Source organism: Harmonia axyridis, chromosome 2 (genome assembly GCF_914767665.1).
Source record: "Harmonia axyridis chromosome 2, icHarAxyr1.1, whole genome shotgun sequence".
Classification (NCBI taxonomy): Eukaryota; Metazoa; Arthropoda; class Insecta; order Coleoptera; family Coccinellidae; genus Harmonia; species Harmonia axyridis.
In genome coordinates this window covers 13,009,046-13,035,140 of record NC_059502.1, presented here as the reverse complement: position 1 = coordinate 13,035,140, position 26,095 = coordinate 13,009,046, and the positions used below count along the sequence as shown (strand labels likewise).

At 35.4% G+C, this 26,095-nt stretch overlaps 3 protein-coding genes across 6 annotated transcripts in view; all 3 read left to right on the top strand.

The window, feature by feature from the left end:
* Nucleotides 1-12,579, top strand: part of LOC123674054 (UNC93-like protein) — a 120,533-nt gene extending 107,954 nt beyond the window's left edge. For all 4 annotated transcript variants that reach the window (XM_045608881.1, XM_045608883.1, XM_045608880.1 and 1 more), the window contains 3 exons: nt 4,639-5,069; nt 9,529-9,867; nt 11,297-12,579. In XM_045608881.1, coding sequence (XP_045464837.1) covers nt 4,639-5,069; nt 9,529-9,863 — 766 coding nt within the window. In that variant the 3' untranslated portion in view covers nt 9,864-9,867; nt 11,297-12,579. The remainder of the gene's footprint in view (nt 1-4,638; nt 5,070-9,528; nt 9,868-11,296) is intronic.
* A 3,510-nt stretch (nt 12,580-16,089) lies between these two features.
* Nucleotides 16,090-25,906, top strand: LOC123674051 (peptidoglycan-recognition protein LE-like). Its single transcript, XM_045608877.1, has 4 exons — nt 16,090-16,508; nt 22,148-22,352; nt 22,495-22,587; nt 24,129-25,906. The coding sequence occupies exons 1-4, from the start codon at nt 16,284-16,286 to the stop codon at nt 24,602-24,604; spliced, it is 999 nt and encodes a 332-aa protein (XP_045464833.1). The 5' UTR covers nt 16,090-16,283; the 3' UTR covers nt 24,605-25,906.
* On the top strand, nt 17,120-18,176 carry LOC123674052. The gene is made up of 2 exons (XM_045608878.1): nt 17,120-17,871; nt 17,920-18,176. The coding sequence occupies exons 1-2, from the start codon at nt 17,122-17,124 to the stop codon at nt 18,097-18,099; spliced, it is 930 nt and encodes a 309-aa protein (XP_045464834.1). The 5' UTR covers nt 17,120-17,121; the 3' UTR covers nt 18,100-18,176.
* Nucleotides 25,907-26,095: the final 189 nt, after the last annotated feature.

Here is a 26,095-nt window from a genome sequence, read left to right as displayed (position 1 = left end):
GAATAATAAAATATAACCATGAAAACTGTGCGTTTCTGATATATTCTCGCACGATTTTGTTCTACAAGATGTGGAAGAATGAACGGAATGACCACAGAATTAGAGAAAAGATATTTTCCCAGCAGGATGTTCTCATTCCTATAGTTCGTCAGTATTCGACATAGAATAATAAGCATAGATAGAGGGAGTACACGCAATTTTTACATGTACCCAACATGTTTATATTACGTTGTCGGATTGTGATATATTTTTTCAAATCCACAATTTTACTATATCATTATGAATGTATATTATATTGAATGAAATATATTCATTTGAGTGATTCTCAATTAAATATAAATATATTACATATTTAAATTGTCGAATTTATAGTATGCAGAATATTCATTATTTTCTGTATCTACTTGCTGAAATCCAAGGTTTGGCAACTATTGCTCTCCTAGTGTCATCCGTTGTTTCACGTTGTTTGGCGCGCTTGAAGGATGTTTTCTGAATTCCTGATATATTTAGGTATTTATTTCAATATATTTCGAGTTGATATGAAACGTTTATTCACTGTGGGACATAAGAAGTGCTTTCTTTGTGGAGAAACTAACAAATTGAGTGAAATATCTTATCACTGATTTGTTTTCATTTCCGCGCACTTTATGTCAAATTTGATAATTCATGCTGGGGAACAAAATTTGCTTTCTGAAAATGACATATGCTCCCTCTATCTATTTTTATTACTCTGAGATTCTACCCATTATAAAATCTTCTTTTGATATTGAAACCTCTTAATGGAAAATCCTTTACAAAAAAGCAGTTCCTTACGAGAATAGCGATTTCAGACCTCTGCGTACTGGACTAACAGGTATACCTTCTTATCGGAGTTAATATTATTCCTTTCAACTAAGTACATAAACAGCACCATAACTCAGAAAGTGGCTGAATCTTTTAATTCTCAAAACTCCCTTATTCGGTTACTGCTACTCGTCCAAATCATAAAGAGAATAAAATCACGGAAGTAACAGGACCTGGTCAAACCAGACGGTCGTTTCTGTTGCAGCCGAAGAGAAACTGCCTCTTGAAGCGAGTGTTTTGAATATCAATACACCGAAATCTCATTAACATATCACGAATTTATTAGTAACGTGTTTGCATTCCGGGAAATATTTAGTGTGTCAACCAAACGTTATATTACCGTTTTATTTTCTTCGAGACAGTCATAACGATCATCTCTGCGTTTTCTGAGTTGTACTAGAGGTGATAAGTGTCGAGAACATTCAGTTATCGTTTCGAGTCTTAACAATCTTTGTTTATGAGCTAATCCAATGATTTAATCGGATGTTCTTTTTTGTTGGCGTATTGAGATTGAGGAGGAGCTTTTTTCATGTTCAAGGAATTTCCGTCGTCTAACAGGCCAATCGAAGAGTCCCCGGTCTACCATAGTAAAACACATTTTTTTGAAAAAATTCGATTTTATTATTCCACATAGTTGCCTTCGAGGGCGATACAGCGGTTATAGCGATCTCACAACTTTTCGATACCATTTTTGTAGTACGATTTGTCTTTCGCTTCAAAATGGGCCTCAGTTTCGGCGATTACTTTTTCATTGGCGCTAAATTTCTTTCCAGCGATCATTCTCTTGAGGTCTGAGAACTGGAAAATGTCGCTGGCTGTCAGATCTGGCGAATACGGTGGATGCAGAAGCAATTCGAAGCCCAATTCATACAATTTTGCCATAGTTTTCATTGATCTGTGACACTGCACATTATCTTGATGAAACTGCACCTCTTTTTTCTTCAAATGGGGCCGTTTTTTAACGATTTCGTCCTTTAAACGATCGAACAACGCTATATTATAATCGCTGTTGATGGTCTGGCCCTTTTGGAGGTAATCAATGACCTAACCTTGCGCATCCCAGAATACTGATGCCATAACCTTGCCAGCTGACTGTTGTGTTTTTCCTCGCTTTGGATTCGGTTCATTGTGTGCAGTCTACTCAGCTGACTGTCGATTAGACTCCATAGTGAAATGAAAGAGCCATGTTTCATCCATTGTCACATATCGATGCTAAAATTCAGGTTTATTGCACTTAAACAGCTCCAAACACTGCGCTTTTTAGCCGTGGTCTATTTGATTTTTCAGCTGGCGTTTTGCTTACTACTGCGGTAAGCATCTCCAGAGGTTCTTAGGTCGTAGATTCATCCGATATCTTCTCTTAATCGGAGAAATCCAGCGTCAAGTTACAATATCCTAAAAACTTCTGAAGATGGTTACCGCAGTAAGAAGAGAAACGTTAAAAGGTACGTTCTGCTCAATTATTTGTAAATGTTCAATTTGACGTCAAAAATAGTGGCAATCCACTAGGTTTGACCGATAAAAATCCAAAATTAAATAATTAAATTCAAACACACCTGTCAGTAAACATCCTGCAGTAAGATTTCGAAAAAATCTAAAGATTTGAAAAACAACGTTTTCTGTAATTAGGTACACATTCAACAAACATTCCTTCATCTCTTGTAATTTTCTCAGAAAATATCGACTCGCAATTAGATCTGCTAATCTTAAGCAATTTCATAGTTTTCCAATAATTTATGCAACATGCTATTAGGCTAATATAAAAGAAGTTCTGTGATAATCGTTAATGAGAAACTACCGTAAGAACAACCTATAAAAACCATTAATAATAAAATTAATGAAGAACGATTTAGTGTTAACTACTTTTGAAAGTGACTTATTATTAGAATCGTTATTATTGTTTCGATACAACTTGGTTCTCTATCAACTCTCTATCAATTAATTCCATGAAATCTACCCAAAACCACTAATAGTGGGAATTCACTTGATGAGTTCGATAAAATTCGTGACAGCGGTGTCTATCTAATTTTTTTCATCGTGAAAAATAACAATACACAAGGTTCTTAAATTACACTTTGATGAAGATTTAATTTTATAGTCCTTCTAATGATGTTTGGAAGGATGTTATCTCCTCTTCCTTCGACTAATTATGTAATTTATAGTAGGTGCTAATTTCGCACACAATTCTGAACCTATTATATAGGGTGGAAATAATGAAACACTTCAACTGTTACATGATGATTTATCGTTTTCATTTATTTGAAAACTTGCAAAATTTATACAGGGTGTATCATAATTAATTAAAAATAGAAATGTTTTCAATTAATTATAATTAATGATAAATGAAATGATAAATAAAAACTGTGAAAATAATGCACTTTAAATGTGAGAATAAATTTTCAAATCTGAATTGAATTTTGAAATTATGATATTCATAGGAGTACAATTTTGCTTTCGCCGTTTTTTTTCCTATCTTCGAGACTTTATTGTGAAAAACTGGTTATACATTTATGATTCAAAGTATTATCCATCGCTGGCCACTACTTTCTCCCATCTTTCGGGCAGTGTACGAATCCCGCGTTGAAAAAACTGGTCATCTTTTGAAGCGATCCACGAATCGATCCAATTTTCATAAGACGGGGAGTGATGGTAAGCCAGGCCGTGTGCAATTGGTCGAAACAGGTGATAGTCCGAGTGAGTAACGCCTGGAGAATACGGCGAGTGGAAAGGACTTCCCATTTCAACCTGTCCAACTATGTCTTGACCACTTTCGCAACATAGGGTCGAGAATTGTTATGCTGTGAAATAACTTTAAATTGTCTCTCGTTTTTTGCGGCCGTTTGTCTTGCAATGCTCGGCTCAAAAGCATTAATTGCGTTCGATAATGATCGCCTTTGATTGTTTCAGTCGGTTTTAACAAATCATAATACACTACGCTGAGCTGGTCCTACCAAATACTGAGCATGACCTTGGAACCGTGAATATTTGGTTTGGTCGTCGACGTTGAAGCATAGCTGGGATATCCCTATGATTTTCCGCGCTTGAGATTATCGTAATGGACCCATTTTTCGTCTCTATCCACAATGCAATGCAGAAATCCCTTCCGTCTTTGCCTTGCAAGCAGCTGTTCACAAGCAAACAAACGTCGTTCAACATCTAACGGCTTCAACTCGTACGGCACCCAAATTTCTTGTTTCTGAATCATTTCCATGACTTTCAGGCGTTTTTAAATGGCGTCATTCCCAATGATCCTGCCAATTCTTGTTGCGTTTGACACGAGTCTTGATCAAGTAATTCCTCCAATTCTGCATCTTCGAAAACCTTCTTTCTTCCACCGCCATGCTAGTTTTCTGCGTCAAAATCACTGTTCTTGAAGCGTTGAAACCACTCTCGGCACGTTCTTTCACTAATAGAGGCCTCACCATAGGTATTTAAGAGAATTCGTTGAGCCTCAGCCACAGATTTCGTCATATTAAAGCAGAAAATTAAAACCTGTCGCAAATGACTAGAATCTGGCTAGTAAGCTGACATGTTTAATCGAGAATAACTTCATGATGCAGACACAAATCGACTCATATTTCAATGGCGCTATGTTTACAAATACCTATGCTTATTGTATGACATCTACGTTCTATTTTTTTTTTCGACTACCACTCACCGCTACAGTCATCTATTTCAAAACGGCAGAATCAAAGTTGTACACCTAATACATGCATACAATTTAAAGAAGCTTCCGACTTTTCGTCAGTGTTTTTCTCATTCCCACAATATCATCCTCTCCATCTCTCTTTACAGGTACGGTGAACGACAACGTAGGCCCAGTACCGTTGAATTGAGCGGCATCCAACTTCTGTCAGCTACAGCCTACCAGCTCAAGAAGCCATACCAACAGCTGCTGATACCCATAACGATATTCATCGGTATGGAGCAGGCGTTCATCGGTGCGGATTTCACCCAGGCCTACGTCTCTTGTGCCTTGGGTATCCCTTCGGTAGGTTACGTCATGATCTGTTTCGGCGTTGTCAACGCCATCTGCAGTTTGCTCTTCGGCTCCGTCATGAAGTACGTGGGAAGGGCGCCCATCATCGGACTCGGTTTCCTCGTGCACACCGGCTTGGTGATCTGGTTCCTCATCTGGAAGCCGAATATCAACAATGCCAAGCTCTTCTACATGGCTTCTGGATTGTGGGGTGTTGGCGATGCCGTATGGCAGACACAGGTTAATGGTGAGTTGTTTTTTTTTATAAAAATTATTGCAAAAGAATCAGGAGAAATTATCTACCCTACCACATCACTCAACGAATCGTAAGTCTGGCGTACAGAAGGTACTCCTATTGCCATACCATTTTTTCCTTATTAGTACCAAGTTCCATAGGATATGTATCAACATTTCGGAACAAAGAGCTAAGTCTAGATCCAAATATTGAAGGTTGAATGTATAAAACCCAATTTCATGTATTTATAAAACACTGGTTCCGAAAAACACTGTGTTAGCAAAGCAATGGCTTGATAGCTCCATCGACAACAACAGCTTTGCTGGCATTAAAGTTTGACGCTCTCAAATGTCCTGGTGATGTACTGGCCAATTCTGTTTAAGTGGTCGTCGATTGCTCAGCGCATGGCCCTGAAGTCTTGAGTAATCTTTCGTTTCTTCTCTCTTTGGTCATATCCTTCACAAGTGATTATAGGTCTTCATGTAGACTCTGGTTTGAAATATACCAGGGTGCTTCTGTTATCATCCTTAGCATTTTGGGCTGGCTTACTTGAATGATTTGGTTGTTGGCCTTACAGGTACATCTCCAGACCTCAATTTCATAGGTCCAGATTGGCTTTATTAAAAATAAAATTAAATATTTTTATTTTTCAATGATTTCCTACAAATGAGCCAATGTAATTCTTTCACTATGTATGTTCTTTCCAAGAGTGAGTCTTTTGTCCATACAGAGACCAGAGGAACAACGGTCAGTTGAAGTCACCACAGGACTTTCGTTTTCGAAATACAGGGTGTTTTGGATACATTTCAAACTGCTCTGACTTCCGAAGTAGTCAATCAATTTTAAATAAAACAACGAATCCTAAGGTCTCTTCAAATATAATGTTCGAACTCACACAGATATTCTCTATCCTCACCTTAGGGTTGCCAACTATTCACCAGACATCCTGTGTATTATGAATTCTCAGATATTTTACTGTAGGGTACCTGGATGTCATTTAAGTGTATGGGGTGACATTTGCATTCTAGAAGTATGAAGTTGACAGAATTAGGTTCGCTGATCCTAATTCTCCATTTACGCATCAATTTTTAATTTGATTCAATTGATTTCGGTGTGCATTCACCAGATAGCACTGGGTGAATATTATCACTCGGAACTTCACGTCCTGTAGGTCATCGAGGATGAGTTTTTCTCGAAAACGTCGAGATGGTTAATTTGTCTCTGGAGGGAGGCACTCATGATTCGTTGCGTGAACAATCATATTCTTGAACAAGATAGCAAACTCTTTAAGAATCTTGAATAACAATAGGAGTCCTACAAGACAACCTGCAACAATGGACCAATAAAGTACTTTGAATTTAATGATGATATTTAAACTATCAAACTATTTGAAATTTTTATTTTTATTCATCATTTGGTTTTTATTCACATATGAAGTTGAACAAATGTCAGACTTTATAGCCAAACATTAAACAAATCCCTAATCGAATTACCTCCATATAGATTTATGTCCATAACATGTTGTGAAACCGCCTGAATTATTTGTTCTTCATTAATGAAGTGCGCCATGTCATCTCACATCTCGAAATTCATTTATTCTCCTATGATCCTTGTGCCCAATTCATGGTTGAAGATGTCATTGTGTAAATCAAACCCATTCAATTAAGTCCTTAATTATGCAGAAACACGACAAGTATAATGATAGTACCTGGCTCGACATGCTGATTATCTTATATTATAATTTTGTCGTGTTTTAAAATTACATTTATTCAAAAACTAGATAATTGAGACCTGATTGACTGGAACTTTGCATATGACGAATTGGTTTGTAGGATGGAACGGAAATATTGCTGAATTCACATCCGCATTATTGTTTTTATTCTTTGGTTTCTGAGAATTCACTTCGAAATCTATAGAAACATTAATATTGCAAAAATTGTTTCATATTTGTGCAAAATACTGACTCTGTTTTCCAAGGAATATCATTTTGAGTGAGGCGTCCCCCAGAGATCAGTTCTGGGACCACTACTTTTATTTTGTTCATCAACGACTGGTCTAGTTGAGTGTTTTATAATTCATTTGCGGATTATACTTCGTTGGCTGTGAAAGCTGATAGTCTTGAAGCATAGTGTAATGATATTGGTGTGCTATACATTTTCTCAAACATTCACTACCAATTGATGCACTCATAAGTATTTACTACGGTATGGATGATTTCCATCCATCAGCATATGGAGTTATTTTGTGGGTTACATCATCTGGAAGTGATCGTGTTTTTATCGCACAGAAAAAAATTATTCACTCGATTTTCAGTCCTGCAGGCCGACATTCAAAAACATTAAAATTTTGCCACTTCCTTGTATATACATTTTAAACTTTCTTATGCATGTGTGATCTACAAAATTCATAAATTGATTAAATGCTCTGACTCTGATGATATTGTACGAATTTTGACAGCACTGTATGTTTTTTTTTGCGATTAAATCGTCGACAAATCAATTACCTATTATAGATCCGATCACGAATCAGGGCAGTTGTCATGCATGTTTTCTGCGTTCCTTATTTCGAAATGGTTTATACTTTTTCACACGAAACCAACAAGTAATTATAAATGTCGAACTCCTATCTATTTTAACCTATTTCATTTCGCCAATCAGAGTCATTAATTCTCATTCGAATTTGTCTAATTAATCAAAAGCAAGAATTCTGTTTTGTAACTTTCACTCATGCTTAATTCCTCACATTGTGTGAGGAAGTAAGAAGCGCTAACATAAAAATTCGATATCTATTCCTGGGGAGAAGAAATTTTTGCTCATGTTATGATTCTCTTGATTTGATAGTTGAATTTTTTCATTCTAAAAAAATGAAGCCTAATAGCTTATCCTCATGTTCTCATTTCGAAGAGTTTTTTGGACACTAAACAATAAGTATCACTAGTAAACAATACTCGAACACCTACATATGACAGCATACGAAAAGGTGAAATGGATTTTATTTTTGCATGATTTTTCCAATTTTTACATATATTGGATTTTTCATTACAACAAATATTTCATATTCATGCTTCATTTCATGAATCCCTATAGATTTCTTTACTCAATAGAACTTAGATTATTATGCAAAATAATTAAATTCTCATTTTTTCTGTTCGTTGAGAAATACGGATTTCGAGTTATTGTTTTATTAATGATTATTTATTTTATTCTCTGAAGAATTACAGTGATTAGAATTTCATTACAATTTCAACATCCTGTTCCATCTAAATCTTTTTATCACTTTGACATCTTGAGATGAATGTAAACAAAACAAGTACCTACCTATACATTTTCCGAGATAATTAGTTTGATTTGTTAATTGTCCGACAACAACCTTGAAACAGTTGAAATATATTCATCTGATTTTCATACCGATAAAAGAGACCAATTAGTACTTTTTTATAGCTGTGATTTTACTCAACTCGAACTAAAAAAAAATATAAAACCACTGACGTGAAATCAGAGGCTTTTGCGTACGTCTTCTCATTGCTATTCATGCTGATTTTTTCACGAAATTGGAAAACGGAGGATTGTGCCCGTTGAAACTTATGATCAGCATACCGAATATTATCCCAAAGTTGCAATTACTTTTTCAATATTCTTCATGTATTTTCTCTAATTCTGTGGTTATTCCGTTCATTCTTCCACATCTTGTAGAACAAAATCGTGCGAGAATATATCAGAAACGCACAGTTTTCATGGTTATATTTTATTATTCTATGTTGGTACTCCGAACTTTCCGCCACGGCTTCATCTGTCAATTCATCAGTTTGCCTTAAAGAAATCAGTTCTGCCAAACAAAATTTTTCAATGCAAAAATCACTAAAATATATTTATGGAAATATTTCATTAATTTCAATGAAAATGCAATGAATTAGAGAAAATAATGTATAATACTCGTACAGAAGGCTCATTCTATCACTCGTTCATTCCAAAACTCGCCACTTCGTGGCTCGTTTTTGAATTTTGAACTCGTGGAAGAGTATCAATGCCTTCTGCACTTGTATTATAAATAACTATTCTATGATTCTGATGATGTGATTAGCTTGAAATTTTGTACGGAGCTTGAAATTATTATGTATAGGCGTACAACATTGCTTTCGCCGTTTTTTCAGTAATTCGAGGCTTTATTATGAAAAACTGGTCATTTATGATTAAAAGTATTGTCCATCCCTTACCACTACTTACTTCCATCTTTCGGGCAGCGTACGAATCCCGCGTTGAAAAAACTGCTCATCTTTTGAAGCGATCTACGAATCGATCCAATTTTTTCTTCGTCATAAGACTGGAAGTGCTGGTCAGCCAGGCCGTGTGCCATTGATCGAAACAAGCGATAGTGATGGGGTCGAAAAAACTGCATAGTTTCCGTATAATTTCAAACTTTTTCTGTTGTTCTATCTTCAAGAAGTATTCTAATGCATCTTTCTCGATTTCAGGTTTGTACGGGACCCTATTCAGAAGGAACAAAGAGGCAGCTTTCTCAAATTATAGGTTATGGGAGAGCATGGGCTTCGTCATAGCCTACGCCTATTCGACACATCTATGCGCAAAAATGAAACTTTACGCCCTCCTAGGTGTGCTCTGGATTGGCATGGTTATGTACGTAATGGTAGAAGCTCACCATATGCGCAAGGTGCACAGACAGAAGGAGAGGGAGAAGAAGGCAGCGGCTATAGAGGCAGCTACGAAACAAGTGGTTCAAAATGAGCCTGAAGAAACTGACGATGAAAAAGACGATATCGATGACGATATTATTGTAACGCACTTGTAGAAAGGTAAGGTTCAATGAGCATCATTATCCCAACTCAACGATTTGAAGATTCATACATAAAAAAGTACCATGGAGGTTTTAACGGGTGTTTTTCGAGGTATATAACTTTAAGTTGGCATTACTGTTCAAGATGGCGACCGATTTAACAGCTGTCAAGTGATTTATTCTCAGTTTGGTTTGGCAATTCATCATTAATAGACTCACGCCTGAACAACGCTTGCGAATAGTGCAATTTTATTTCGAAAATAATGGTTCTGTGCGGAATACGTATCGCGCACTACGTCCATTTCATTTTGTTTAGCGATGAAGCGCACTTCTGGTTGAATGGCTACGTCAACAAACAAAACTGCCGCATTTGGAGTGAAGCTAATCCTCAAGTGTATGCCGAAACACCGTCACATCCAGAAAAACTGACTGTTTGGTACGCTTTATGGGCTGGTGGAATCATTAGTCCGTACTTCTTCAAAAACGATGATGACCAGAACGTTACAGTCAATGGTGATCGGTATAGAGCCATGATTACTAACTTTTTCATTCCTGAATTGAACAACCATGATGTCCAGAAGCTGTGGTTCCAACAAGACGGCGCAACATGTCACACAGCTCGTGCCACAATCGATTTATTGAAAGACACGTTTGGTGACCGCCTAATTTCACGTTTTCGACCTGTGAATTGGCCTCCAAGATCTTGTGATTTAACACCGCTAGACTACTTTTTGTGGGGCTATGTAAAGTCATTGGTCTATGCGGATAAGACACAAACCCTTGACCATTTGGAAGACAACATTCACCGTGTTATTGCCGATATACTGCCACAAATGTTGGAAAAAGTCATCGAAAATTGGAGGTCCATATTGGAATACATCCGAGCGAACCGTGGCGGTCACATGCCAGAAATCATATTTGAAATGTAATGCCACAAGATTATCTTGCGGATAAATAAAATTCATGTCAATCGAATTATCCATCGTTGTTTTAATGCAATTTAAAGTTCTATAGCTCTAAAAAAACACCCTTTAGAATTGTTTATGAATGCTATTGAATGTTTTAATTCACTTTCCTTCAAAGCGTCAATAGTATAAATAATTGAGATCAACGGAATATTTTCAAATCACCTCATTGCAACTCATGGTCTGTCTGATTAAACAACAAAATGTAATAATCAATATTGCCTTGTTGTTCAATTGTAAAACGTTATCCATAAAATTTTGCCCATGAACTATTTCATCAAATGTAACTGTTAATTAACTGGATAACTCTGTTCTTCTTGGTCCATCCCAAGTGACCTTTCGTCCCTAGCTGTTAATTGTTAGCAAATTCTTGATATCAGAAAATTGCCACTGCAAAAGTTCAATTTTCATAGTTCCTATAGGTGATATAAATAAGAAACAGAAGTGCAACCAGAATTTTATTAATAACAGTCCTTTTTTCAGATCTATAGGATCTCAAAATGAATTCTGAAGAGCATCGGAACCTACAGAACCTCCAATGGTGAACTGTCGGAAAGATGTTCCAACAGTATTGGCAAGCCCATTCCGAGGCAAGAGTGAAATTGTACATAAATATTTCTGTGTTTTCTTTCATTGTTATTATTAGGGAGATTTAATACGTATTTATGAATCCTATTTAATATTATCTCGAACATAACTGCAGATCTGTTCATCGAAAATTCCATTCAGACGTAGAGCTAACGGAAGCAACGAAAGGGTCGAAGAATCTCAGATATAATCTGATGCCCAAATAAAACAGAGCCGAATTATCAGTACTTGTACTTAAGTAAGAGGAGATTTTGCAATCTGAAAAATTGGAACAAAGTTGAAAAATTATATTTTTTGAGTTGTATATGGATCTTTTGATACCACGATAGCCAGTTGGGCTTTGAAAGAACAATGATTGAAAAAAAAAATTTACACTGCAGCTTCGATATTGATTGTTCAAATAGAGAATTTGCAGGATTTGTGGCATCGACTGTGACTATCTAACCTAGTTATAGAAGTTGGCAAAGTGCATTTTTATTATTATAAGTAATAATATTAATCCTTTAACTGTAGGTTCATAAGGTCATAAACAATCAAATGTGATATACTTTTAAAAGAAATAGATTAATATTTGATTATTCTGTTCTTCTGTTGCTCTAGTTTTTTCATGGATTTGCTCGAATTTTTAAGTTTTCTTGTTCGCAACAAGTATTCCGCTTTTTTCGGACATTCCCACGAAATATCCGTGGATATTTCGTATATGTCAACTTATAATACATTAATTTCTCTTATGATCTTTCCGAAATGTGCCATCACTCCAGATTCAAACATATAGTGAAGAGCAATCGGCTATAAATAACAATAATACAACAAAATTTCTTTTACGTCATTCAGTGGATATATTTTAACACATTATGAAAAGTGAGAATATCAAACAGGATCCTTATTCTGAAGTGATATATCTTGAGATCGTAAGATTTTTTCATATGATATCGTTGAACGTTATCATTGTATAAAGCTTTCTTCATACAATGACGTTATCAATTCACTTTTGTTTGTTATTAGTTAATTTATATTATTTTACTCATATGATAATTTCTATGAAACACTGTGTACAGTAAAAATTAATTGTAATTATTATATAAGTGAATTAGTAGTTAATAAATAGACTTATCTTTCTAATGAATTTACCCAGTATTTGTGTGGTAATACTGTAGCAATAAATGATTTTAAACCAACAATTCTCGATTTTACTTCCGAGTATACCCAAGGTAGTGGAAACATTATAGTCTCTTTTGGGATGAACAAGAAGGAGCTGTTTAAATTATATGTTTTTTTGGTAAAACATATAGATAGTATAGCAAGGAGTAAATGATTGAAATTTGGAGAAAAAAAAAACGAAGAGTTTTCAATTTTTTTAATGAATTTGTCATTGTTATTGTTGCGATTACCTATTACTCTCCCCAACACGTCTCGGCATTGATGCAATAAGATGGTCTATTTCTTCTTGAGGAATATTATCCCAAGCTAACCGTACTTCATGTCTCAGAGCCGCCAAAGTCCGTGTAGGCTGGGGTAAATTTCCAAACCTTCCACCTATGATGTTCCAAACATGCTCTATGGGCGGAAGATCGGGGGATCTGGGCGGCCATGGCAAAAGATTTACACGGGTCGCTTCGAAAAAGTTTAAACTAACTCTGGCAACATGAGGTCGGGCATTATCTTGCTGAAATATTGGATTCTCGAGCCGGTTAAGGTAAGGGAGATGCCCTTGATTCTTGAACCAACTTCTTTCCATATTGTCATTCAATATTTGACAACCCCCACAGATGTTGAAACTCCCCTCCGAAAAAAATTGTGGATTCAAAACTGTTCTGAAGGAACTCTACCGGTCTTGCTCAGGCAAAGAAAATTATGTTGATTTCACCCACCTATACCAGAAAGGTTTTGAAGATGTCACGAGCTGGGCTTTGGGTAATGGTGAGACTGCTAACAGGCCACTGTCAGTATTATTTTGTATTCTTAGGAGAAGTCAGCAAATGAGATAAAGGGTGTTTTTTTTCGAGGTATATAACGTTAAGTTGACATTACTGTTCAAGATGGCGACCGATTTAACAGCTGTCAAGTGATTTATTCTCAGTTTGGTTTGGCAATTCATAAAATTCAGCCAAGCGATCATCAAGTAAGGCGTAGATTCGTCGAATGGGCCCAAAATGATATTGCCATTGTTCCCGATTTTCATGAGCGAATTTTGTTTAGCGATGAAGCGCTCTTCTGGTTGAATGGCTACGTCAACAAACAAAACTGCCGCATTTGGAGTGAAGCTCAAGTGTATGTCGAAACACCGTTACATTCAGAAAAACTGACTGTTTGGTGCGCTTATGGGCTGGTGGAATCATTGGTCCGTACTTCTTCAAAAACGATGATGGCCAGAACGTTACAGTCAATGGTGATTGGTATAGAGCCATGATTACTAACTTTTTCATTCTTGAATTGAACAAACATGATGTCCAGGAGCTGTGGTTCCAGCAAGACGGCGCAACATGTCACACAGTTCGTGCCACAATCGATTTATTGAAAGACACGTTTGGTGACCGCCTAATTTCACGTTTTGGACCTGTGAATTGGCCTCCAAGATCTTGTGATTTAACCCTTGACCATTTGGAAGACAACATTCGCCGTGTTATTGCCGATATACGGCCACAAATGTTGGAAAAAGTCATCGAAAATTGGACGTCCAGATTGGACTACATCCGAGCCAGCCGTGGCGGTCATATGCCAGAAATCATATTTAAAATGTAATGCCACAAGATGTTTTTGCGGATAAATAAAATTCATGTCGATCGAATAATCCATCGTTGCTTTATTGCAATTTAAAGTGCTATAGCTCTAAAAAAACACCCTTTATAAAGACTCTTTGGAACGGAGGTAGAAACAGCTAGACACATGCTGTGCAAATTGACGGGATTGAACCACTCATATGGGAAAGTCAGTCCTGCATACTCAAAAGGTAACAACCAGGAGGCTCCTAAAGATGTCGGTTTAGTAAATAATATTAAAAAAAATCATTGACATACGAATGTTTCTCCCAAAAATTGTAAAGAATGGATCAAGTGATTTCCTCAAAGAATCAAAATGAATCAGAACTGAAGATAGGTGAGTGAGAAAGGCATTGTACACCCTTAAAGTAACTTTCTTGAAGCATGTAAGTAACTGTATCTTAGTTCCTTTTATATTTTTTGGTAAAGAGTAACCAGTGGATAAGTGTCTAAGATACGGGTACCTTTCAAAGGTAACTGTATAATTTCAAGTTATAAACTGATAAAGCATCCAAGAAGATAAGCATTTGAGTTCCTTTTTTGAGCGCTCCTGCCCCGAACAGAGTGCAATAACTCTTTGATATCAGTATTTTTTTATTTCTAAGCCGGAAAGGAGACTTGATATTATGAGCTAAGATTCGATTTTTAAATTCTATTGTTAATGGGCAAAATCCTACTCGGGGTTCCGTAAATATGGTCGTTCGAAATTTTGTTTACATTTTGAAACTACGATAATAATGGCATCATATAAATCACATCTCATAAACACTGTGTCCGTAAAGTATAGAACAAATTCATTTTTAGCTAAACAGACCATTTTAAGAAATAATCCTGAAACACGTCGATTTTTTATTTCAATTCAACGTATTTTAAAATAATAATCTGATATACAGGGTGAATTACTTTCGAGTAATGACGTCACCGTCATTTTTTTTTTAATGGAACACCCCCATTTTGTCTCAATTTTCCGATTACTCTATCTGAGCTGATTCCAAAAATGTATCACATGTTGATTCCAATTGGAACGGGGGGCAAAAATACAATTGTTTTGTGTGTGCTCAAAAAGTAACGCGTAGTAGATAACATATTAATTAAATTAACAATATTATCAAAAACACTTATTGTCTAGCGGCAATTGGTTTGAATGTAACCCCCTGTAGTTTGTTACATTTTTAGTTCAATAAAAATGTATAAAAATAAGAGATAATTTCTTTCATATTCTATCTGCTAGACTACAAGTACCAAACATGTTTGGAAACAGCTCATATTATTAATCTAAAAATGTAACAATTCATAATACATTCAAACCAATTACCGCTAGACAATAAGTATTTTTGATAATATTGTTAATTTAATTAATAAAAAATGTTACGCGTTACTTTATGAGCACACACAAAACAATTGGTTTTTTGTCCCCCCCGTATCAATTGGAATCAACATGTGATACATTTTTGGAATCAGCTCAGATAGAGTAATCGGAAAATTGAGACAAAATGGGGGTGTTCCATTTAAAAAAATGACGGTGACTTCATTACTCGAAAGTAATTTACCCTGTATATTAAATTATTATTTTAAAATACGGTAAATTAAAATAAAAAATTGACGTGTTTCAGGATTATTTCTTAAAATGGTCTGTTTAGCTAAAAATGAATTTGTTCCATACTTTACGGACACAGTGTATAAAATAGCTATGATGTTCTTCGATTTCCAGTGCGCAATTGGCGCATGAATAAAGAGCGCTCAAAAGCTTCTGATATCAAGTACATATAGATGCTTTTCTCGAATTTTTATGTTTACTAGGCGCTCTGAAACATTTTCATAAAGTGATATTTCGCACTTAAAGAGAGACATCTAAAACATTCGCTGCCAATTTTTGGGGTAATTCCCCATCAACTGACCTTGTACAACAATATCAGAAATGCCGCTGCCAACCATAGGTTAACCTACAGTGTGCGAAATATCAACGGCTATCTCTTTGGGAAAGGAAAGGATAAAAGATAGCGAATAACGTTTATCGTCCTGTGAGTCATATACTTCTCAAGTCGTGCTATTCTGGTTAACAAACAAATCACTTGATTCCATTGTGCGCGATTATTATGAACGCCGGCTGGAAAATATAAACAATGGAAGGAAATGCTTCGTCCAACGAAGATGCGATAGGAAAATGTAGTGCATGGTTAGAAAGTTGTTCTATTGATAGTTGTGAAACAAGTTCGTGCTACAGTGATATATCAGCTTCTTCTGATGTTACTTCCTCATCGAGCAACACGAATAATTCAGCAATGCCTAGTGGATTTACGTTCCTCACGAATGAAACAACAGTAGGAAATTTCTTAGTAGATAAGACCGTAAGTATTCAATCGATAAAATGATAAATCGAAGGTTTTTTAATAAAATAGGTATTAAAAATAAAGGAGTTTCCTTTGAATATCACTTCATTCAATGGAAATGCCAGATTCGATAGCTGTATCAATTTCTACGAATCTAATTTCTACGAATCTAAATCTAGGTGACCTTTTAAATTGATAGCGTATTCGACTGGCTGCACCAATGCAAATTAATTCGAATTTTTGTAAAGCTAAATGACATAATTAGCTCGAATTAATTTGCACTGGTGCAGCCAGTCGAATACGTTATGAGTCAAATTGGAATTCAAAACATATATTCTATTCAGAGGTTTGTTGAATTGTTGACATAGAACAACGAATTAAAATCAACCTCAGAGTAATAAACATATTTTTATTAGTCTATGATCTCACAAAAAGTATAACGGAACAGTATATTCTAAAACAAGTTGCAGAATGGGCTCCTATTCCAAATTCCAACACGAAAGCGAAATTCGAAAACGAGCGACGAAGGAGCGAGTTTTGGAACGCATGAGTGTTGGAATTGCCTTCTGCAACGAGTGTTAGACGATATTTTCTCTATTATTTCGGTCAAGTTATGTGAAAGAAAAGCAACATGGCGACCGATAAGTTGTGCATTAATGAGCTCCCTATAAAGAAATGTAAAAAGTGTAATAACATCCCAAGCAGCGGACTTCAGTGTATAAATTGTGGAACTCTTATGCATCCTGGATGCATTAAGTATTATAGTGATATTGTGAGATTGGACAGTAATTATATTAAATGCTGTGAAACATCGGAAGACATTCATAACCTCGTTAATGACCAGGACGAAGACCTAAATAACTCGGTGGATACAGTTGTAAATGTTACTGATTTGGTGAAATCGAATAAAGATATAATAGAGGATCTAACTCACGAAAATGATAGATTAATGAATGAGAATATACTTTTAAAGAAACTTATATCAGAAATGGAAGATAAAAATGAACTACTACTTTTTAAAATCAACATGTTAGAAAAGGAGAACAACAAAAACGTATGTGAGTTCCCAATTCAATCATCAACAATACCGAATGCATTAAATAAAACAAAGTATGTTTCTGAACCCAGGAATGTGTCATCTAGCGGAATAAAAAATTATCTAAATATTCGAACACCTGCTGCGAATTCCCAGACGAAGCGACAGAATATAAATAAAACGGAAATATCAGCTGATGGTCAAAACAAAAACAATGAAGTTCTCAAACCGCCTAAGAAGATCGAAACAAATGTTAGTAAAATAGTAAAAGGGACTAGAGTCGACAATGGGAAGAAAATGGCATTCTCTAGTGCTAAGCAGAAAGTGTGGATACATATTGGCAAGGTGCAACCTAATACGACTACAGAGAATGTAAACAATCATCTCTCTCAGATATTTCCAGGTCACTCATTTAGTATTGAAGCCCTTACACCTAAGAATGAATCAAATAGCATCTCATTCAAAGTCGGAGGAGACATGAAATTGATCGACGAATTATATAAAAGTGAGAACTGGCCAGAGGGAATAACAGTTCGGCGTTATAAATTTTTTCGTGGAGGAAGATCCATGTAACCACGTACCTGGTGAGAAATGTTTTTATTTTAATCTAACTAACATAAATGTACAATCACTTAATAATAAAATTGATCTTCTCACACATTTCTTGAAAGAACAAAATATAAATCTAGCATGTATTACCGAACATTGGTTATCCGGCGATGTTCTTGATAGAGTTTTCATTGAGGATTATATAGTGGCTACTGCCTATTGTCGGCAGTCAACAAGGCATGGTGGCGCGGCCATAATTTTAAAAAATGACTTTACTTTCAATATAATGCATGACATTAAAAATCTTTCAATTGAAAGGATAACTGAAATGACGGCTATAAGAATAGCAAAAGAAAACTTAATAGTTGTGGTTTTATATAGGCCACCATCTGGAGACTTTGATATTTTTTTATCAATTATTAGCCAGGCTCTTGACATATGCCAACAGAACTATTCCACGGACCACTTCATATTCGCTGGGGATTATAATGTGAACATTAGAGGACAATCAAATGAAAGAAATAAACTTATCGAATTGTTCAAGTCTTATAATATGGACTATATGTTTTCGGACCCATCACGTGAAACAAGGAACTCCTCAAGTTGCATCGATAACGTATTTTCCAATATAAACATTAAAAATTGTAGAACTATCACATGTGAGCCACACATTTCGGATCATTTTGCTCAAATCCTGAAGATCCCATCGATTCACCAAAAACCTGCAAAGGACACGTACAAAACTGTAAGACAAATAAATGAGAAAAATACTCACCGTTTTATACAGAACATAAAGAAGCAAAACTGGACCATTATGAATGACCAAGACGCAGAAAAACAGTATAATAATTTTCACGAAAAACTCATGGAGATCTTTCATTCCTCCTTCCCTGAAAAAAAAGTGAAGATAAAAAAACGTAAAAGTTATTATTCTTCCAAGGAAATCAATGATTTAAAAGACAAATTGGAAGCTGCTAAAACTATTGTCGAAGTGAAAAAAGATGAAAATAGTAGAGAAGCGTACAGGATATTGAGAAGTTCTTTAAAGAGAACTATAACGGAATCTGTTCGAACTAGAAACTCAAAAAGAATAAACAAGGCAGTCAACAAACTTCAAGCAGTGTGGAGGATGATAAATGAGCATACAAGAAAGGAACATCCGAAAACACATGACGAACGGATAACAGCAGATGGAATTAATACATATTTTACTTCCATAGGTGAAAAAATGAAAGAGGAGGTGAAACCATCATTGCAAACTTCTCTTGGCTTTCTGAAAAACAGTAATTTGTGCAGTGCGGACTCTATGTACTTGTCTGCAGTTGATGAAGATGAGTTGCTCAGCTTAGTAAAAAAAATGAAAAATACCGATTCTAAAGACTATTACGGAATGTCCGTCAAGATGTTGAAATCCATTATCCCGTATATTAAAGGCCCATTGAGCAAAATTATTAATGACTGTTTTAGCCAAAGCATTTTTCCCGCTAAACTTAAATTGGCAACTGTAACACCTGCTCACAAAAAAGGAGATACTGGCGACCAGACAAACTATAGACCCATATCAGTACTCCCGGTTGTATCAAAGGTTTTCGAGGCAGCACTCAGGGAACGTCTTGTCAAATTTTTGGAGAGAAAATCACTACTCCATGCAGGCCAACACGGCTTCAGGCAGCATAAATCAACAATAACTGCAATGATAGACGTTCTCGAAACTGTGTTGGAGGCATACAATTGTTCTGAAGAGGTGGAAATGGTGTCTGTGGACTTAAGCAAGGCTTTTGATAGTGTCTGTCATGGAATACTCTTGGAAAAACTTGACTTTTATGGAGTACGAGGAATGACAAATCGGCTATTCTACTCTTATCTAACGGATAGATATCAATCAGTAAAGTGGAATAACTCTAGATCTAATCTGAAAAAGAATGAATGTGGTGTTCCCCAAGGATCTATACTGGGCCCAATACTTTACTTATTGTATACCAATGACCTTTTCCATAATATAACATCTAGGAAGAATTGCAGCTATGCCGATGATACGATTATTCTTAATAAATCAGAATCAAGAAGTAAACTCCATGAAATGACAAAAACTAGTGAAAAAGAAGCGGAGAGATGGTTTTCAGCGAATGGACTACTGATGAATGGCACTAAAACACAGAAGATAGTGTTCACTAGCAAAGAGCAAAGTGATTCGTCTATGGTGTATTTGGGTTTGGAGTTTCAGCCTTCTTTGAGTTGGAATAAACATGTAGACAACCTCTGCAGAAAATTATCGACTTCAATATTCCTGATCAGAAGAATGAGACAAATAGCAGATACCAACATCGCTAAACTCACATATTACTCAAGTTTCCACAGTCTGATGACATATGGTATTATTCTGTGGGGACAGTCTGTGGAGTCCAAAAAAGTGCTTCTCAAACAGAAGAGTGCTATAAGAGCTATTTTCAATATGAAAACAACAGACTCTTGCAGAGAAATTTTTAAGAAGGAAGGGATACTCACCGCTACTTCAGTTTTCATACTCACATGCGTCAAATATGTTCACCAACATCAAGATAAGTTTCCTAAAAACTCTCACTTCCATAGCTATAATACACGAGAGAAACAACATTTTTCTATACCGCAAGCAAGAATAGGGAAGACACAGCAAGGTCCTAATTACACATGTCTCAAATTATATAACAAGCTCCCAAGTTATGTAAAAGAGTTAAACTTACCTGCCTTCACCAGGAAAGTGAAAAAGTTGCTTTTGGAAGAGACTATATACGAGTTGAACGAATTCTACGACTTTAATTTTTAAGTGTTTCAACTATTTATTATAATTTTATATATACTATAATTGTATTATACTATAGGTGTATGTTTTACAAACTTGACAAGCCATGTAATTCTTTGATGGCAAATATTTACACATGATGTATGTTTTACTAAATTTATATTTCTACATGTGTAAATAAATAATAATAATAAAAATAATAATAAATAATAAATAATAAATATTGTCGAAATTCAATGAAAATTTCAGATTCTATATCCTAATGACTTATGTATTGTATCTTGGCAGTTGGTGTGACTGTTACGAACATTGACAGATAACGGAATTTGAATTTGAATCGTACGTTTCGAATTTTGAAAAAAATTACAATTACGCATTAAATGCGTGAATTATGTCTGGCAAAATCGATTTAACACCACCAGAATCAAAAGAAATTGCGAATAATGTTGCAAATCATTTCACTATATCAAAATTATATTATATTATATTGACAATTATTGATGTTTATGGAAATTTGATAGGATTGGAAGTCAGCATAGACAACCACGAAACGAAAAACATAACTGAAAACGATGCTGTAATGAGTTCATTACAGCACTGTTTTCAGAACTGTAATGAACTCATTACAGCACTGTTTTCAGAACTGTAATGAACTCATTACGATACTGAAATAGAGAAAATATTGTACAGGGTGGGCAAATTTCGATGTTTTAGCACTACAACTTTTAAACCAGAGGAGACCAAATCTGATACCCCATTCTCGGTCTTTTTTCTGAGAAACTAACAAAAGTAGTATTCATTTTTGGCCACCTTCTTTTGTTTTCGAGTTATAAGCAAAAATTGGAAAAATGGCGATATGGAATAACATTTATATCTCCGGTAATACTGATGATAGAGCTTTGAAATTGAAACATTATACAGGCACTTTTTTACGTAGAATCCAGTGGCGTGCTCGTATTTTCAAAAGGGTTTTTGATTACGAGGCTATGACCCAAAGTTATGTTTTTTTCAAATGGGAGCACTAGTTTTCTGTGCCATTTTTTGAATTATTTCTATTATTTATGTCAATACAAACTTTACGATGTTATAAATATTTAAAATCAGGAAAAATTAAGCTCTCAAAAAATGGCACAGAAAACTAGTGTTCCAATTTGAAAAAAATATAACTTTGGGTCATAGCCTCGTAATTAAAAACCCAATTTGAATAAAGACAACATTACGAATGTATAAACGTGAATAAATATCGACCAATTCTATCCTCTGAAACTAAATATTCCCTTATTTCCGTTTCAGCATAATAACTCTCAACTTCTTCAACTATCAACGATAATAGAAAAAAATAAGATACCTGAAAATAGTAAAATTCAGATTTATAAGTCGAGGAAGGTACATATTGGGGACGTAAATTACATTCAAGGTCCAATTTATGTAAATAACACTCAACAAAAACCATCAGAAGAGGAAAACAAAGGGAAAAAGACAATATCGAATATACCAGGTTAGTTAGAAGTTGAATTAATGTATTTTTACCCACATGCAAAATTTTGTGAATCAAATAATCTCACTAGAGTTATTCTACTTTAAATGCTTCTGAAGTGAAACTGTGTTTGAAAGCGTTTATGAATGATTATTTTCCACAGCTCCTTTCTTCATAACCGAAAGAAAAAATTGGCTGGCCCAGCCACCACTAGAAAAAAATTTCTTGAAGGAATCTGCTAAGCACGTTATAATCTGTGAGTTGTTTTTTGCTATATTTGATACTATAAAATATAAATTATATTACTCGTAGATATACTTACATTGATCTTACATCCACTTTTAACTTTTATCGCTTTTGCAGTTAGGCCATTGGCCTTTTACTGCTTCATCTCAGTGTAATTCACCTCTGGTGAAGTAATGAGTTCTGCTATAGCATCAGGTGGCAATAAGCCAACAAAAAATGTTTGTGTAAGTGCTATTACACAGTCTCTGTGAAAGACTATATTTGGATTTACACACACTGCCTATATGTCTCTTGTGTTTCCTCGAGGCCTTTTCATCGTGGTAGAAAGCCTTCCCTATAAGGTCTACTTTGGCGAGGCCCTTTCGAATCAAATAACGAAGGTGCGCCCTCCCTCTAGGTATTACGGAGGAATCATGGGTTGGGCTATCCAGCGATCTCTGTCCAAGACACATCCCCACACACCATCGTGGAGAGGTAACTCTGCACAAATACGGGGATTCTTTATGAACCCAACGTCATCTCTTGGGCATGCAGAGTCACTACAGGTCTATTAAATGATCGTCTAGGAATGGTATTTGCAGGTCTGCATATATCAGTACGTTGCTGACAAACCATGGTGTATTTACGGCTCGTCTCAGGATCTGCACGACTTGAAGTTTAGGCAGATGGGACTTTGCGGTCTTTCCCCAAATAGGGCATGCGTAAGTCATAACCGGACTAATGGTGGACTTGTAGAGAAGAAGCTTGTTTGAAAGAGACATTTTGCGGCGTTTGCAGCGATGCCGCTGTTGTCTTTCCCTTCCTCACAGCTGATGAGTTGTGTTGTTTCCTAGTGAGCTTCTTGTCAAGTATCAGTCCCAAATACTTGACCTCGTTTTTCCAATCGATCCTCCTACCAAACATTATGATGTGTCGGTGGAGATCTTTTCTCTTTTGGCTGAAGAGATAGCCGCACTCTTCTCATCATCAAACAAAATCATGGTTGAAGTCTCGAGATGACTTTTTGCAGGTACTTCGTTGCAATTTTGGGACAACACGAACTGGCAAGAATGACGGTATCGTCAGCGAAAAGTGCATTGGATGTTTTCACTGTTTTTGACATATCGGATACATATAATGCAAACAATAACGGTGGCTGCACTATGGCTGAAAGAGCCCTCTCTGATGTCAGTACTCCGTCAACTTTTGCTCTTAGCTTGCAATAGTGCAAATAAGAGGCTACTAATTGAATCATGGAGAATGGAAAACCAGTCGCAATCAGTTTATACCGCAGTTTTTTGCTTTATGCCATACTTTATAAGACGGTTTGGCCACGACCAAGAACACGTTCTATGTAATCTCTCTCTGTAAAGCCGAACCGAATCGTTTGAGACCATACCCGGCTCAAAATCCAAAATTATACCGACCTTGTGACAAAATGATAGAGATATCGTTTCAGAGAACGAGAGCTCAAAAATGTATGGGTGTTTTTTGAATAACCATTTATGTTCAAAGTAAAATTGAATTGAATAGACCATCGTAGTATTCAATTTACAGCATTTGTTTTTTCAGGTCACTCAGCAACCGAAGAAGCTTTCACGATAGCAGAAAATGTACTCCTTGTAAGGCTCATCCAGAGTTTCCACATGGATTCTCGCAAATGGTCCGACATTGGCTACAATTTCCTTATAGGTGGGGATGGCTCGATATTCGAAGGTCGAGGCTGGAACGTAATCGGGGCCCATACTAGAGGGTACAATATGATATCATTAGGTATCTGTTTTATCGGTACTTTCATACTTAACAGTCCAAGTCAAAATGCCTTGGCAAACGCGAAAAGCCTAATTGAATATGGTGTATCGATTGGTGCAGTTAGTGAAGATTATTCTGTGCTGGGACATTGTCAATGTATTGGAACAGAGAGCCCTGGGGAAGCGCTTTTCAATGAGATAAAGACATGGAAAAATTTCGATGGTTCCATTACCTTGAGGAATCCCTCGATGGCATTGCCTTCATTAAAAAATGCAGACCGTTTATCTGTTCCTTAACAAATTGCTCATGAGCGTGTAGTAGGTACCTTCAGAGAAGGGTCATTATTAAATAAAAATTTGTTTTATATACATCAAGATTTTAGGAACGTATTTTTCTCATCATTATGTCTGTGAATATGTTTCGTTGCAGATCTACTACAGTTTTTCATTTTTTCCTTCATAGTTTTTTTGACAAATCAATTGTAATAAATATAGATCATTTCCGCCCAATATATTTGTTTAGATGCTCCGCCAGTGGATTCTGAATAACGAAGTAAATGTTTGTTTTGTTTATGAATTTGTTAACTTTTTGTTATTAGAACGCATCTGCCAAAAAGAAGAAATCAATTCTCACAATGAATACAACAAACAATACTTATTTGGTTATTTGGTTACTAGGACAGCCAGGGGGATTCTATTCTATGATTCGATTACGAATAATCGAATCGATCGACAATTCTACTTCTCGATTCCATCTTGACAACCAGATTTTTTTTTCAAATTCTTTTGTCTAGTTCTCTCCAAATAATTTAATTTTTTTAATTATTTTCCATTTTTTCATTAATAATCTCAATATCTTTCAAAGAAAAGGATTGCCCATTGGGAATTGAATTAAAAATTGTAGCCAAAAGCCCACTTTTTTATTATTTCGTTGGGAAATGTATCTATGTAGGTAATTAATAACGTAGAGAATTACAAAAAATGATTTCATTTTCTTTAGATAACGAACAAGAGATAAAAGAAGTTTATAGACAAAACAAATCATTTTGGGCTATACACGCTATACAAAAGAAAATATGAACTAACAAAAGGATTGAAGTATCCCTGAAAAATATATCTCCCTATATAAATTTTTATATTCATTTGGCATACTAGATGAAAAACACCATGATATTTCAAATTTTGAGTTAAAATCTGTACAAACTATGAAAAATATTGAAACTCAAACATTATGTAGGACTAGGTCGAAAACGAAACGATGAATAGGTACTCATGTTTATTGAAAAAAAATCTTATCTCAAATACGCCTCTAAAATCTTGATAATGAATTTCGAAATATTATATATATTATTATATATTTTCCTCTAGGTAACCATAAACATTTAAATCTCTTTATTGTTGTGTATATTATTGATATTGTTAGGCGCCAGTTAATAAATCTTGTTCAGCACTATAATAATCCTTGTTTACCATTTGGTTGAATTTGTTCTAATGTGCCAAAAAATTATAGGAGAAATCTCATGTATACATTAAGTAATCTAAGACTTCTATCTTTATAAAAATTTTATGATTAGAAAAATACATTCTAATGTTATATAATTTTCTTAAGATTGATCTTGAAGCTCAAGTACATTTGGTTCATTCATCTTTTGAAGGTTGAAAAAATCGCTTCAGTAGATATCCACCTGTTGCACATTATTTGATACAAATCAACCTCTGCAATGGGCAGTGGGGTATACAGGGGGGAGCTCATAGATCACGAATTATGACAAAGAATTTTGATACAAA